The sequence below is a fragment of the Canis lupus genome, chromosome 7 (assembly GCF_011100685.1).
Source record: "Canis lupus familiaris isolate Mischka breed German Shepherd chromosome 7, alternate assembly UU_Cfam_GSD_1.0, whole genome shotgun sequence".
Classification (NCBI taxonomy): Eukaryota; Metazoa; Chordata; class Mammalia; order Carnivora; family Canidae; genus Canis; species Canis lupus.
The window spans coordinates 74,235,295-74,252,790 of NC_049228.1; the positions used below are offsets into that span (position 1 = coordinate 74,235,295).

A 17,496-nucleotide genomic window follows, 5' to 3' on the forward strand; every position below is an offset into this window, starting at 1 on the left:
AGCAGATTCCTCCGAGTGGAGAGCCTGACACAGGCTCAGTCTCCTGACCCCATGATCATGGCGAGAGCCGAAGGTAGGCGCTTAACCAACTGAGCCACCCAGGCGCCCCATTCATTGATTAATTTGAAATAATAAGGATTTTATTAATTTTAAATAATTTTATTATTAATTTCAAATAATATGAATTCAACTCAGTGGGCCTGGGCTTTGGAACTATTCACACTCTGGTTCTGATACTTACTAGGCAAGTGTCCACAAATTCTCCCATCTGCAAAATGGAAAATATATCTACCTCACAGAACATTTGTGAATGTTCAGTGGAAAGGTTTATGGCACACAAATGCTCAAAAAATGTTACCTTTTTCCATTTTCTAAAAATAAAACATCTTTCAGCTTTTTGAGAACAGAGACTAGAAGAGAAATTTGATTCAGGAACTTTCAATAGAGGTCTTTAAAAACCACAACATTATGTTATTCTTGGCCAAGGATAATTTAAATTAGTGAAAAATTAGGTCATAGGGCTTTAAATTAATATATTAGCATTAGAAACAATGACCCATAGTTATACTGCTTTTTTTAAAGAAGTTACTTAGGACATTTTGCATGCTAAGCATCATGAATATATTTTTCAAATTACTAGTGGCCCTCAAATTAGTAATGGACTTTACCTATGTGTTACTGATATTAAAATGCATTTCTCTTTGTTCTTGGGTAGTAACCCACTTCCATTCCTAATTATGTTCTGCACAGGCTGATAGTAGTTCTGGTGTATCATGTTTGGGTACTCAGTAGTGGGGTACCATTCTTTGAAAGTGTCTAGGCATGGCCTAAAGACACATTGAAAGTGAGGGCAAGTCAAAAAAAAATAAAAAAGAAAGAAAAAAGAAAAGAAAAAGAAAGAAAGAAAGTGAGGGCAAGCCAGAAAGGCAGAAGAAATTTATTCTAGTTATTCTCCAGATTTACCCATCCCTCCCAGAAAACACTAGCATCCTGTTCTCTCCCTTTTCTATTCCCTAACCTCTTCCTTTCCCAGCCCTTTGCTTTTATCCTATCACTGCTGTGATGAGACTTTTTCCTAAAAAAAAAATAGAAGTTGGGCAGTCCCAGTGGCTCAGTGGTTTAGCACTGCCTTCGGCCCAGGGTGTGATCCTGGAGTCCCGGGATCGAGTCCCGCATCAGGTTCCCTGCGTGGAGCCTGCTTCTCCCTCTGCCTATGTCTCTGCCTCTCTCTGTGTGTGTCTCTATGAATAAATAAATAAAATATTTTAAAAAATAGAAGTTATCATAAAATTTAATTCCTGACCTGTCATTCTAGTTCCTTACCACACATTTTTGCTCTGTTGCAGAGATTTGGTCTGTGCTTCTCAGATCAAATAGAATTATCCTTTATTCAGAGGGCTGTCTCCCATGGACAATGTATGTTATGAGACTTAATGTTGTTTAGCATTTGGAATCATTCTTCTTGAATTGGGAATAAGAATCAGCAGAAACTGCCACGCTATGGCAGTCCCAACATAATTCCACAGAGCCTGTCTATGGGGTATTTTTGGTAGTTGGGAAATATTACATAAGTAATGCTGCATACCGATTAGTTGTATTAAAATATATATTACGCACAGCTTTGTACTTGGCTTAAAAAGTTTCCTTGACAACACCATTTAACTTCTTACTGTTCTTTTCATGTTGTTAGTATAAATATCTAATATGTTTTTGTTCAAAACATCAATTAGGCTTCAGTGTAATCTTTATTAATACAGATCTGTTATTACGAGAAGACTGCTGAGCTATGATAATTTGCACAGCAGGAACAATAAAATATCTTCTTTCTTCTTGGTTCTATCCCAGAATGCTTGGCTTCTCTGTTCTTTCACAGAGCACACCAAAGCCTTCCATGATACTTTTTACAATTGTAATGAAATCTTGAAAGCATTCCTATAAGCAAAAGCGATGTTTTCTTCAAAGGTAAACAGAATGGAAGGGCCCGAAATTGCAGATAGATTCAAAAAGACACATTATAAGTTACAGATCTCCACTTCTAATGTCGTTAATTCTCTCTCTTCATGTAGCCAGAACTCCCCACTTCCTGCGGATTCAGAATGTGGAAGTCAATGCCGGCCAGTTTGCCACCTTCCAGTGCAGTGCCATTGGCCGGACTGTGGCGGGGGACAAGCTGTGGTTGCAGGTACAGTAACTCGCCGTCGCCTGTTCAGGGAGAGCCCGGGGACAGGTGCATGCCACTGGGGAAGGGCCCAGGGGCCCAGGTCAGTGTCGGGGTACTGATGGAAAATTGATCCTGTGAATTGTCTCTGTTCCTTTCCTCCTTTAGTGATAAGTTGCGAGATTACTAAGAGCTCTAGATAAGCTAACTCTTTTTCACAGACCTTTTTTTATTTTTAGTTTCTGTTCTTTCCTTTTGCTTCTACTTAGCTATCTTGCTTTGAAGATATGGTTGTGAAATTACTATTAGAGCAGGATATTAAAGTATCAAATATAGAGCTCTCCCCTACTCTTCCTCTTGAGAAATAGCCAGAGCATCTCACACACACACATACACACACGTGCACACATGTGCGTGTGCACACACATGTACACCTTTTTATAATTTGAATCCCCACAAGGAGAAAAAAGCCTCAAGTTAGAAAATAACAACACATCTTTTACTTTTGAATATTTAAGTAGACATTTTTAGTGTAATCATAATTTGTGTGCTTGTGTTACAGTCTTTCAAATTCCACCATAAGTATTTTGCATGGCAAATTGTTTCATGGATTTATCCGTGGTCACCGGGATTCTGAGAGAATGAGTGGGATGAAGTGACCTGTCCCCTCTAACCAGAATACCACATGCTTCTTTAGGCTGTGGCATTCTCCCATTCTTGTTTCTGCCTTTTACTCACTGATGTGCAGGATGCTCATTCTTTACTGTGCCTAGTGTTGCTTCCCACCCATCCCTCATTCCTTGTAGATCTTGTTGGTTTTGTTTTAGTTTGCTTAATTATTACTTACTTTAGTTTGCAGAGCTGCTTCATGACTTAACCTCTTTGTGTATCTGTTCCATCCCACCGTGACTTTCACTTCACGCACACTGACCTTTCCTCTCTGATGTCACCTCTCCACCTCGTATTGTCCTTCCTCTTCTACAGTGTCTTAGTGATTGTGACGTGTCACATTTGCATGACACTCTATAACTTTTACATTCCCCTTACCTTTTCATCATCACAGCTGAAATAAATGGTCATTTTTATTCCTCTACTTCTGGGGAAAATGTAAAACAACCAGCTGTGCCATCCCAGGAGTAGTCAATAATATGTTGACAACTGGGTAAAACATTCTGGAGGAAGATTCTTAATACGCTTGGATCCACTGCACAATTCCTCACCTTTCTACCTGGATGTCACTGTTTTCTCATCATCCTGCCCTGCGAGAACATCCCCTGGCCGGGAAGGAGGAATGTATGCAGAGGACTGAGTTTTCATGCACCAGATTCATCTTTACTGTTTCTTTCTCTCTTAAAGTTTTATACTCACTACTGTAAGAAATTTTGCAACTCATGAGTACTGTGCTCAACCTTGATCTTCTGTATTTGACTTCAATTTTTCCTGTATATCCCACTTCCTAGTTCTTTTAAAATCTTGATGTTTGAGACTGAAAATTATTTTCTTAGTGGTTGTTTGGTATTTAACTTGATCAAGATGGACTATGTATGGTAATTGATGAGACAGACATTTTTCATTGATAATTTCCACAATGCATTAACTACCTTTTAAAAATGACACTATCCTGTCATCTTTGATTTATCTCTAGAAATCTTAATTTTTCATGGAAAATAGTTTTGGGCTCCTGATATTTGTGGTAATCTTACTCCAGAGAACACAATGTAAGTCTAAACACTCGTCTCAACAGAGTCTTAGATATTCTCAAGAATTTATAGGCAAGTTGAAAATACAATTTTCTCTTTTTTGCATCCTGGGCTTGGGATGGTCATGGTTGGACTTCAGCTTTGTCTTGGGCATTGGAGATCTTTAACTACTTCCTACTACAAAATGGAAGACTTTGTTTTTAAAGAGAATCTGTCATGTCATAGGGAGAAAGCTAGCTGCTATTTAGAAAAAACAGGTCTAAATGCAACGTCTGAGCTCTCACTCCACTTAGAATGACTGGGAGAGTTTTTGTTTTTGTTTTCTTTTTTTAAATGCCTGGTCTACACCATGATTCTTATTTAATTGGTCTATGATAGGGCCTCATTCAGGGCTCCCCAGGTGACTCCAGGGTGCATCCTGGGTTGACAGTCACTGGTCTGAAGCAGAGCACAACACATTCCCAAGTAAGGAATGAAAAAAGGCAAAACCCAAGGTATAATGATACCTGTATTCAGTAGCCTCGATGTGCTGTCATGTTGAATTTCCCATGTTCCCAGACTCTCTTGCTTTTGTTTTATTAGATTTGATCATTAGTGTTGATAAATTGTTTTTATAATTCATCCATTGATGTCTTTCTTTATTACCCAATCTGTCTTGCCCTTCTTGTCATTGATGACTACCTGTTGCCCTGTAGCTTTTCACATGATCATGTCCTTTGAAATTCTAAGTGAAACTTAGTTTGTCCTGGACATGGCATGGAATTTGTGAATCTTCGTGATGTTAGAATAATTTCACTGTTAAATGATTTATTTCCTCTAGTTGAGTAAGCATCCTGTGGGGAAATGTTTATTAATAGCTGATGAAATAAAACTAGCATCCTTCACTTGCAAGAATGGTTTCTATTAAATTGTATTTGTGCAGAGTGGCTTCATGTAGCAGTGAGGATTTGTGACAGGTGATGGTTTCATAGAGCCCTTCAGCCCCCTTGCCCATGCCCTGGCCTTTGCCTGAGGTCATTCTTTAAAAGTTGTGGGGAGAAGCAAACCTGGAATCATGGCTCAGGTCTTTCAAGTGGAGACCTATAAATATGAGCATTTCTTCATTCTGCCAATCTACACAGTTTCAAAAATGCTTGTCTGAGTAAAAAGTCACTTGTGTCTTTAAAGTAATTCTGAGACCCAGGCAGGAAAAGAATGAGAAATATATTTTTAGACTTTTCTGTTATTTGAATCTTCTCAGTAGTAAGTTAAGATTTAGAAACTAATAATACATTTTTATTTGGGGAACATTGATGCTTCAGAGTATAATCATTTATAATTATTCGTGTTACTTGTATTACCATATTTTGAGTTCCACCAAAGGCAGGTGCATGGTGTATCCCATGGTCTTATATTTCTTTTAGAGATGAATTTGAGGTGCAGGATTGTTCATGGTCACAAAGGTAAATGGCACAGCTGAGGATAGTATACCTGTGTTTCTTTTACTTAACACCTGCTTGATTCCACTGTCCTATGGCATCTTCCTATATTACAGTTCTAGGTGAATAGATAGTATGCACTTACCATACTGTTGGAATAATTTGGTTGTGACTGACATTACATGATTAACATCAAGGAGCCATCATAACCAAAAAACAAACAAACAAAAAGGTCCATATGTATTACATGTCCATATTGATCCACCTCTGCGAAAATGGCCAGTGGTTTGATTGTTTAAAATATAGATTAAATATAATCACTGTCAGAGCCTTTCACAAAAACAAAGCACATATAAATCTGATGATGACACTAATGAAGAAATGTTTATGATTAACAAGTTGTGTCCCATCTGCTTACATTTTCTCTGTCTCATCTGTGGGCTACAGGTTATTGTCAACATAGAACTGGTTTTCCTAGAATACAAAACAACAATATAACAAAATGAGCATCCATTAGTATAGCAGCAAAAGACTTAAAATACCTTCCAGGCAAGGTACAGTAGGAAGATCGCATCTACAAAACTGATTTTTTTTTGTAGTACAAAAATGATGTGCAGTGCATTTGTTGAATGTACTTGCTGTGTGCTATCAGTTTGACCATCTATGAATACAGCAGGGACTGTAACTGTGGCATACACTCAGATGAAATGTAAGTGTAAAATCATTCAAGTACCTAAAACATGATGGTATTGCCTGTTATTATCAACTTCCTGATCACTGTGAGCCTACCTTTTGAAAATATCTTAGAGTATCTATACATACTCTATATCTATACATATATAAGATACAGAGAAGAGAAAATGGAATTTTAGTTTTTTTCTTTTCATACTTACATATTACATGCTGATGAGCAATTTCTGAGTTATGTATTTTTTACAGAGTCCTAAAAATCCCTTAAGCCATGTATGATTATATTAACATTACTGTTGTTCATTCTTAAGTATTTTAAGTTTCGTTTTCCTACATACATTTGTTTCCCCTGAGAATTAATATTTGTAATGCCTATTTTCACTTTTCAATAAGTAAAGATGATCACCAGAGCTAGTATTGATGGTCATAAATCTGGAGATGGCTTGTGCACGTTGTTTTCCAGGAAACACGGGGCACCTGTCCTCTTCCCCTGCACCTATGTAGTTTGGGCATTTTTTAACTTCTGCTATGTAATTCTTTTTTAATCATTGTGGAGGCTCCTCCAAATTCCTTCATTTTCTTGCTCAGTGTCTTCTTTGGTTTGGGCTGCTATCACAGGCTGGGTGACTTAAAACAACAAACATTTATTTCTTGTACTTCTAGAGAGTGAAGTCCAAGATCAGGATACCATTGTGGTGAAGTTTTTGGTGATCTCTAGCTCCCTGGTTTATACACAACTTCTTACTGCGTCTTCATATGTGGAGTGAGAGCTCTGGGCTAGGCATCCCCTCGTAGGGACACCAGTTCTATCAGGATGGCTTCACTCTGATGACCTCACCCAAACCTAATCACCTCCCAAAGACCCCACCTCAGTACCATCACATCAGGGATTTGGTTTGATCATATGAATTTTGGAGAAACAGAAACATTCGATCTACGATATTTGGCTACCATATCAAACCCAGAAATGAGTGGGAAGTGAGAGTGGTTCAGCCTCCAGGACAAATGGCAGAAAGCAGGGAGGCTGTGGAGATGCCTTTTCAACAACAGATAAATGGCAGCTTTGATCAAGCCAGGAATTGGCATGTGCAAGTTGGGTGAATAGTAGCTGGCCAAGGAAGCCTGGAAAATAATAATTTTCTCTCAACAGATAGAGACCCCTATCATTTTTCAATGGCTTACTTTTTAGAATCACAGAATTATATAATATCTGGATGTGGATCAGTCTTCAAATTGAATTCCTCATTTTATTAATGAGAAAATGAAAGCCCAGGAAAGGTAGGAAACTTTAACACAATAGTATATTATGTATTTAATTCATTTTTAATCATTGAGGAGGCTCCTCCATACAATTTCACTTGCTAGTAAAGTCGATTATAAATATACATTTATGAATAAGTGAATTTTACCACGTGGATATTTTTCTTCATTGAGTACTTCTAAATAACAGTGGTCTTTTAACCAAATATACTCAGATTTACAGTGAAAATATCTGTGTTAACTTTGGAACCATCATAGTACAATATCATTGAGTTTTACTTTTTTATCAAATGGGGCTTAGTGTTCATTAGAAGTGAGGCACCAGAATAACATTTTTAAATGCTTTCATAACATGTGTTCAAAGAAATAGAAAAGGAAATTAGATGGTGTTACTATGAAGGACTCTATTGAAAACACTTGTTGCAATGTAGCTGCTAAAATAGTACCTGTCACATAAGAGATACTTAGTAAATACCTACTTATGGCACTTAGTTTACTGACTGCCTGAACAAATCATGTGTCTCCTCCAGGTGAGTCTCAAAGGCCCATAGTTGGACCAGGAAAACAGGCACAAAAAACAGGCACAACATCTGTCTTGCTGGGATGCCTGTTTTATAGATACAGTTGTTCACTCCAAGGGATGGTTTTGATGAGAGAAGGGGCATATAGAACCTACTGATGTCCCTTTTACTATTTCAGAGTATGCAGCAATATCATGCAGAGTTTGAGTAATTTTGGAAGCAAATGTGGTTATTAATATGTCATCTTTTCTAAACCTTCATTTCTTATACCTTTCCCTTAGGTATTTTTTTCCCATGTTATAAAATTTTGTTCTCTAATTCATTTTTTTAGAAAAAAAATTCTTACCACAGGACCTCAATTAAAGGTAATAGAAATATACCTCTCAAGGCTAACATGTTTGAGTCCTCACTAAGACAACAACCTGTGTCATAGTAATTGAGGGATGAACCCACCTCACTCGTGTATGTGTGTGTGTGTGTGCGTGTGTGAAATGTAATTCAGTATGAGCTCTTAAATTGGAAACACTGAATTTCTAAGAATAATGCTCACTTAGGATTAAAACTTTTATAGCTGTTGACCTTGAGATTATTTTTTTCTTTTAAGAGTTTGATATATAATTCCACTTCAATTACCCAATTGGGAAAACAGTATTTTTCACCTGCATAATAAATTCCTCACATTTCTCTTCTGAGCTACATTTTTAGACCTTTGTGGGGTTTTTTAGAGAGAGAAAACGGAAAATCTTTTAGATTTTTGCAACTTAAAATGGTTCTCAGAAGAATACTCTTACTTATAGAATTTTATTTATGAATGAATAAATTATAAATTATATTATTAGTATTTATATCACTGACTTCAACAGATGTGTTTGAGATAAAAGAATTACAACTCCATTTACTGAGCACTGCTGTGTGACAGATACTCTGCTAGGCTGTGTTTGGGCATTTTTTTCTCTGGACCCATCCATAGGAGCACTCTCTTATATGCTCATAGAACAAGAAACAGGCTTGGGAAGTTTCAGTAATTTTTCCAGTAGCACATTGCTGGTAACAAGAGCTAGGATTTGAACCAAGCCGTCTAACTCCAGAACGTACATCCTTAACTATACTGCCTCTTGCACAGTACAAAGACTCAGGCATTTTCTTGTGGATTCATTAATATACTGTAGTAATTTAAGTGATAGCTTTTATCAGAGTTTAAAATTAAAATTCTGCTCGTGTGTAGATGTTGCCTTGGCTTTTTTGTTAAGGAATGTATATGTTTGGTCAACCTTTTTTGGTGGCTTTTAGCTTCCTTTAAAGATGATGAGGGGGAAAAATCAGAACTGTATACCAGACCAATTTTGCTATTATATATAAAAGCCATAAAATGATTTGAAAAGATGTAAAATTATAGTGCCCTTGGCAAGCTTAACTTGGGTATTTTACACCATATATATTAAAGCATAAATTTAACATCACTTACCATCATAGAAAATACCAGGAATACACAAAGAGGACTGTCTTTAGTTGCTATAGGAACCATTTTCTCCTTAAAACTTTGAGTGGTTGAAATTACATCCATTATTGTTTTAGTCAATTGAATATCCATATATATATAATGCAACATGAACATTCAGATTGAAACCACCAAAAGCCTTCAAAGCATATACCATATGTTTTAACTTAGTGTGATTTTGGATTAGCTTAATTTAAAGGAAACGATTTCTTTTACATTGACAAACAGTATGACTTACTGAGGAGATTCCAGGAGGCATTAATTAATAAATATTATTTTGTGATGTTACCTAACTCAATCAAGAAAGATATAAATTACTGGTGCTTTGAGAAGGATGCCCTAGAAAAAGCTGGAGCAGCATTTGGAGAGCTTTGTCCTCCCCAGCAGTCTAAAGGCCTCCAGGCCAGGACGGGAAATGGTACTTGAAAACCGCAGGTCGGGACGGTTCAGTTTGGAGGGGAGAAGAGAAAGGCATCTAGTCCTCTCAAGGGCTTCTTATTTGGCCCCAAGAACCATAAATCCTGTGAAAGCATTTTTTGTTGTTGTTGCTTTTCTCATATACATCAAACAGTTCATTTGTTTTTCTTGCTTCCAAAAATCCATAGGTATGTCACAAGAAGAGAAGATAGAGGTGGCTGTGCTCTGGAATTTCTGTGATTAGGGGCTGAGAATACCTTTCTATCTTTCTTTTCCTTTTACTGATCCAGGCCTTGGACTGAAGGCCCTGGAAAGTTTGGATACTATTAGAATCTCTAGTTTTTTCCTCTTCTACCTCTTCTTTTCAGAAGGAGGGGAAAACCGAAAATGTTTCATGTAGGAGGTTTATGTATCCGCCGCAGGTGGCCTTGAGAGTCCCAGGATGTTTTTGGTCTCATAATCTGGCATCACGCACAGAGGAAGGAGAGAGAAGTTGACTTAAGTCCTTTCTTGAGATGGAAAGAAAATTTGGCAACTTCTGATGGGCTTTAATCTTAAAAATGTCTTTTGGACTATAGAGGTGGAACGGAGAACAAACTATGTCCCCCCCTAGTCCTGGTATGACTCAGTGTGAGACAAGACCTGGACAATCTCTGACTGGCATGCAGCGGCAGCCAGGCAGTTCCTACAGAGGATGAACTTTGGAATCATAAAGTAGATTGTTATTCTCTTCTGCATCTCTCCTATTTATGAAACTGCCATCCTTCATTCCCTTCATTCAAAAGAAAGGGCATTGGCTCTTGTCCAAGTGTAATAAAATTGTTTGTCTCTATTATAAGAAGTGATGTCCTCTAAGCACAAAGGACAAGTGACTGACTAATGGTTTTTCTGTTTATTCTTAAGATTTGGAAACCCATTATTACTTTCACTCAAGAAATGTTTGTTACACACTCCACACGCTAGGTATATTAGTTATGCAGTTGTTGCCAAAGAACCAGCTACTAATGACTTCCCTTTGTCACTGTGCATTTTCTCTTCTACTGGTAGTGGTATCTTTACCATATAGATGGCTGGATGCTTTCACAGGAAGTGGATGAAACCTAGACAAAATACTTCTGCAGCATTGGGGTATTTATAAGTCAGCAGCAGAATCATTTAGGGAAATAATGATGGTTAAAATAGCTATTCAGAAGTACAAAAATGAGCAATTATTTTCTAACTGGTTCCTTGAAGAAACATTTCTTTTTACTTTTTTTTACGCAAGTTGAGAATACACACAGAGGTAGAGAGATAATGTAATAAACCTCATACACTTGGCGTCCAACTTCAACACCTAACAATATGTGGCCAATTGCTGCATCTCTGTTTCCACCTGCTCCCTTCTGATTGTTTTGAAGCAATCCCAGTCATCGTATCATTTAACTTGTAAATGTTTCTCTAAAACAGGGGTTGGCAAACATTTTCTGTAAAGGGCTAGATAGTAAATTTTGCAGGCCAGACGGGTTTTGTTGCAGCTGCTCAGCTCTGCTGTTGTAGTGGGAAAGCAGCCATAGAAACACACACATGAATGAGAGTGGCCGTTTTCAATGCAGCTCTGTGTGTGGACACTGAAATTTGAATTTCATATGATTTTCATTGTCACAAAATATTATTCTTGCTTTGTGTTTTTAATCATTAAAAAATTTTCAAACCAGTCTCAGCTTTTGAGCTGTACAAAACAGGTGACAGGCTGGATTTAGCCTCAGACCTCTGATCTAAAAGACAAGAGCCCTTAAAATAATAATAATAAGCACCATGCATGCCCTGAAAAAATTGTGAGTGTTCAGATTTCCTTGACTGTCTTATAACCTTATTTCTTTTAGCAGTTTGTTTGAATTGTGATAGCAATAAAGTTTACACTTTGCAATTGGATAATGAGTCTCTTAAGTCCTCTTTATCTTTAGGTTCTTTATCCACTCCCCCTCCCCCTTTTGTGGTGATGGTAGTTGTTGCTGAAACTGTGCTTGTCCTGTACAGTTTCCCATATTTTGAGTTTTGCTCGTTGCCCTCCAGGGTGTCATTTAATGTGTTCTTCTATCAATTGTGTTTCTTGCAAATTGTGTTCCTTTTTGTGATGTTATCAGCCACTGAAGACCATTCCTACATTCATTAATTCACTAAGGGTTTCAGAAGGGTTCTGTGATATCAGTACTTCTTGGTTCAGTAGCTAGAATAAGAAAAACTCTCCTGTATCAAATATTGAGTTACCCTAATATGGAAATATAAAGGGAAGATGGTATAAATACTTTGTCCTTTTTTGCAAGTTTTCAAAAATAATGAGGTAGTTAACTGGCATCACCTAGAAGTCATTGAAGGGGTTATTAGTATTATTGTTGTTGTTGCCAACATCATGGTCATCGTCATGACATTGTTGTCATTGTCATCAGCTTGTGGATTTAAACACATTTGATGTGTTTTGATCCATCACACTTATTATCTTTATTGCTGCTCATGAACGGGGCTTACTCAGGTGGGTAGCTCTTGTTCTGGGGTCATCTGACATGGCATTCTTACTTTCTGGTGGGACAATACATTCCAGGCTTATATTTTACATTTTCCACCTTGATGACCTAGAATCAGCCATTTCTCCAGGGAACCCTGGTTCTTGTTTAGTGGAACTGGTCATTACAAATTACAATCTGAGCATAAGAGGTGCTCATTACTACGTTCTTTTGTCTCTGGATCTTCCCATGGGGCAGAACAAGGATATATACATATGTATGTGCATGCACACACACACACTTAAAACATGTCCTGAGATCATATTGATAATTTCAGTTGAAATTCAGAACCACTGGGCTTTCAGCCTGCTTTCTCTTGCATGTTTAGCTTCATTTTCAGAAAAAGTTGTGTACTTTAAGGCATATTGATTGGGGAAAAAGTGATGTTCTTAGCCAGCCATGCTGAAGACTAGCCCCATCTTTTAGATGGTGAACGATTATGCAGGCACTGCCATCTTCCTCACATTAGAGAGTCTTTATTATAGTTTTGAAGGAAACAGGGTCAATTCTTTGCCTAGCAAACCCAAAGCTTTAAAGTAACAGGAAATGTTTGTCAGTGTCAGGCCTTTAAGTTCCCCAAGGCTCAGTTAATCTAGTCAACAGTGAGATATTTGATTTTAAGACTAAAGAACTTCTAATTTCCTTGGTTTCTAATTACTGCATGCATTGTGTATATCTATTATTTGGACGAACTTCTCTGTGAAATTTGAGCAAAGGTTGGTTATATTACAAATACATAGTGAAATGGATTACACGTAAATAGCAGCATGAGATTCGAAATTTCTATAATCAGATTTTTACTTGAAAATGACTGGAAGAGGGATCCCTAGATAGCTCAGTGGTTTAGCACCTGCCTTCGGCTCAGGGCGTGATCCTGAAGTCCCAGGATCAAGTCCCACATCAGGCTCCCTGCATGGAGCCTGCTTCTCCCTCTGCCTGTGTCTCTGCCTCTCTCTCTCTCTCTCTCTGTGTGTCTCTCATGAATAAATAAATAAAATCTTTAAAAAAAAAAGAAAATGACTGGAAGACTATTATATATATGTTGAAAGAATATGCAGCTTTGGCTATCTGCATGTTACTTTGGCTATCTGGATATTTTTTAGCCAATTTAAGTATGCCTGTCAATGTATATTCATAGTATATGGTAATGTAAGTATGAACTTCTAGTTCTACTCTTCCAAACTGGTAAATATTTGGGTTGGCTTGGTTATGGCCTTGGCCAAAGTCAACAGTATCTTAGTTATTTAAAATATATATGTATATATATGTGTGTGTGTGTAGGTTCAAGAAGGTAGATTTGTTGAGGTATTCAATTATTATTGGATTTAGATTATGTAAAATGTTTTCAATACGTTTATTCCAGGCCTTGCTGCTATTAATGTGATCCCAGTGGTAAGAATTTCAGTCAGTGTCATACAAATGAATGCAAGTGGAATAATACAGACTATATTCCCTGTTGAATAAACAAAGGTGCAGTTGATCCCCAAGGATATGGCTAAGGAAGGGTGACTGGCCTGTATCTCCTCCAAGCTTGTGCTCTCAGAGCAGCTTCACAATGCCCAGGATTGACTAATTTGATCCAAGTGCTGCTAACATCCCAGACTCAATTTCTTTCAATCATTTCTCTGATTTCCAAAAGACTTAATATGTATCTTTTTGATGGTAAATTGCTGCTCATTTAGAAGTCCTACAGTCAGTCCCTTGCATAAAGGAGATTGTAAGCCTAATTTAAAAGACTATCAGGCACTGCACTTTTTCCCCTAGCATGCTCAGATTGAAATATATGCATGTTTAAAGATACTCTTGCTTTTATACAAAGCCATATTTAACCCACTTAAGATCATTTCATCTCAGACATGGCCATTATGGTTGTTTCATTAAGTTAACAAAAGATGTGTCACCAATTTCTTTAACGACCTGGACATTCAGGTGCCAGGTTCTGCATCAGGTATGGGTTTTTGTTACTGACAGTCATATCCTAGGTTCTCTTTCACTGAGAACTCTAATATTCTAAAGAACAATCTGGATGCCCATCCTTGGCAATGCCACGTTGTCTTGCTGTAATGCTTTTGAGAACATGGGGCACCAGCCCTTGGGAGGGCACCTCTTTCTAACTGTGAGAATTTAGAGAAAACTAGCTGACAAATTCACTGTCTCTACCCGGTGTACATTTTCATCATTTCATTTTGCCAGAATAACAGAAAGTATCTCATAGGCTCTTAGATGCTTGGAAGTACCAGAGGTTCAGAACACATTGTCCTATCTGCCATTCCTGTCATGGGGAAGGACACATGGGGAAAAGGATCATATGCCTTTTCACACCTCCCTGAATCAGAGAAAAGAGGCCACTGTCCCCCATACTCCCTGTTTAATTCTGACCTCAGGAAGCCTATCTGTGGACCAATAGGCGTCTTAAAGATCAACTTGTTCAATGCCTAAATAAATCCCTTTCATAGTGCCACCAGCCTTTCCTTGGATGTGCTAGGATGGTTTTTGTGCTAGAGATCTTATAGCAGTTAAAAATATGGCAAAGATCCCTGCCTCTGTGGGATTTGTATTCTAATAGGGGGTGAAAAGAATGATCTCTGCCTCTGTGAGACTTGTATTCTACTGGGGAGAGGTAGACAATGACCATAATAAGTAAGCTATGTGGTATGTCAAAAAATGCTCAGTAGCATTAATAGGACTAGCTAGGCAGGACACAGAGCATTGGCAGGGCCATGCAGGAGAGGTTTCAGTTTTAAATCTGGGGCCTAGGGAGGCCTCCTTGAGAATGTACTTGAGCAGGACTGGAAGGAGGTGAAGGCATAGGCTATGGGAATATGTTGGGGAGGGCCTCCAGGAGGAGGAAGGCAGAGACCTTGAGGGTAGAGTGCCTGGGTGAGAAAGTGACAGCATGGAGCCTGTTGTGGCTGGAGCTCAGGCATCCAACAGACTTGTGGGGGTCATGGTAGGGTGGCATCAGAGCATAGGGGTGGAGGTGAGAGTAGGACTCGTTGTGTACATCCTTGGAGGTCACTCTTATTCCAAAGGCTAAAAATGGGAGTTCTCCATTTTTAGCAAAACCTGCCCACTTTTGTCATTTGTTAGATCATGAAACCTGACCTGAAACTTGTTGCTGTTTTTCCCCCTTATAGTCATAGTCACATGATTTGATGCAGAAATATCAGTATCCTTGGTTATGGGGTGCTATTATGTGATGATACATGGCACCATCAAATAATATACAGTATAGAAACCTTTTTAAAATTAAAAGTATATCTGAATTGTGAACTACACTTTACCCAAAGAGTTTCAGATAAGCGGGAGAGCCCCATGGCCATGACACTCAAATGCAGTTCCTATTTTACTTGTCTGGTCTTTCAGTTTTGGAAGACAGTTGTCCTCTCCCTCTTGAGTCATCTGTTTGCAGGTGTTTACCAACTCTTACGCTGTAGAGATGAGTGCTGCATGTTCATGTGAGATCCTCTCCACATTCCTCTGGGCAAGCCAACTTCTCATATGCTCCACAGAGAATGGGGGTCTCGGAACAGAATGCTGTCTTCTGGCGGTGTCTCCTGGAACCTCCTCTCCAGCTACTTTATTAAAACAACAAAAATCTGAATTAGGTTTGAAAAAAACCCACTTCACCATCTTTGTATACTTGTAAGTGATGAAAACAGTTCTAAGTTATGGCTCCAGTTACCCACTTGTAAAGTCAAGGGAGTACAGGATTGATTTACATTTATTTTGCTTGATATTTATCTCATTAATTTAAATTCATTGGTAGGCTTTGTGGATATCTTTTATCCCATTTTACTCTGGTTGGTTGTCACCTGTACATGTGACAAACACAACTAACTACGACTCTATCAATGACATTAGTAGACATGTTGGAGAAGTCAAGGATATAACTTTTGCCCAGGCTTCAGAAATGTGCTTTAGCATCCATGCTGACAAGCGGCCATAGAGTGTGGTCATTCACAGGCTCCTAGTCTATCCAGTCCTCCTGGCATTTGTCCCATATTGTTCTCCTCTCGTCTACGAAGATGTCACAGGCAAAGCTGCCTGGTGCCCTGCCAACAGCTATAAACACTCTGTCCTCCTCCCCTCTAACAACCCAAGAAATCAGATTTAATACTAACAAAGTGAAGGGTGAGCACTCTCTCTTCCTCCTCCCTCCCCTGTTATCCAAGGACATTCTCTCATGTTTCCTCCATCAACCCAATGCTTCTTCATGCATGTTGTCAATCATTGAGCTAATACAGAACCCAAAGTCACCGTTGGACCAGACAGATTTTTCTCAGCTTCAGGAAACAAAGAGGCTAATATTAAAACATATCTGTAGAATTTCAAAGGAGACAAATAAACATTGTCCAAGAAGTGGGTCTTTCCTCTCTGGGTGAGTTATGACTTCCTCTCAAGGTTGAGCATTTGGTCTGCTGTCATCTCTGTGCCTCGGCCTGTCTCCATCCCTCTGTTGATCCCTTCCTCTGCCATGCCCCCTCACTCTTCTGTTGCCTCACTCAACTTCTCTCCACTCCTCTCTGAGTTTCTATGTTTGCACTAAAGCAGTCTTCCATTATTCATGGTTTCAGTTACTTGCGATCCACCACGATCCAGAAGCAGATGGTTCTCCTTCTGACACATATTCAGGTCAGTTGCAGCCTAATGCTGCATCATAAGCCCACATCATTGCCCTCACTTCATCCCATCACGTAGGCAATTTCTCATCCCCCAGCATCACCAGCAGAGTGAATACAGTGTAATAAGTTATTCTGAGAGAGAGAGACCACATTCACGTAACAACAACTATAATATGTTGCTATAGTTGTTCTATATTGTTAGTCATTGCTGTTAATCTCTTACTGTGCCTAATTTATAAAGATCTTATTTATTTATTCATGATAGACAGAGAGAGAGAGAGAGAAAGAGAGAGAGAGAGGCAGAGACACAGGCAGAGGGAGAAGCAGCCTCCATGCTGGGAGCTGACGCGGGACTCAATCCTGGGACTCCAGGATCAGGCCCTGAGGCAAAGGCAGGCGCTGAACCACTGAGCCACCCAGGGATCTCCTGTGCCTAATTTATAAATCAAATTTCATTATAGATGTAGGTAGTACATATGTGTAGGAGAAAACATAGTATACTTAGGGTTCAGAACTATCCGTGGTTTCAGGCATGCACTGGGGTCTCGGAACACACCCCCCGCAGATAAACAGGGATGGCTTAATTCCCTTCTTCTCTCCTTTGTCACTTTTCCCTCTTTCTTACTTTTATTCTTTCCGTCTTCACACCTTTTTCTCCTGATGCTTTCC

General features: G+C 38.6%; 1 protein-coding gene across 7 annotated transcripts in view; it reads left to right on the forward strand.

Annotated features, from left to right (window-relative positions):
• Positions 1 to 17,496, forward strand: part of PTPRM (protein tyrosine phosphatase receptor type M) — a 778,989-nt gene that overhangs the window by 339,844 nt on the left and 421,649 nt on the right. For all 7 annotated transcript variants that reach the window (XM_038543828.1, XM_038543830.1, XM_038543829.1 and 4 more), the window contains exon 5: positions 2,067 to 2,182. In XM_038543828.1, coding sequence (XP_038399756.1) covers positions 2,067 to 2,182 — 116 coding nt within the window. The remainder of the gene's footprint in view (positions 1 to 2,066; positions 2,183 to 17,496) is intronic.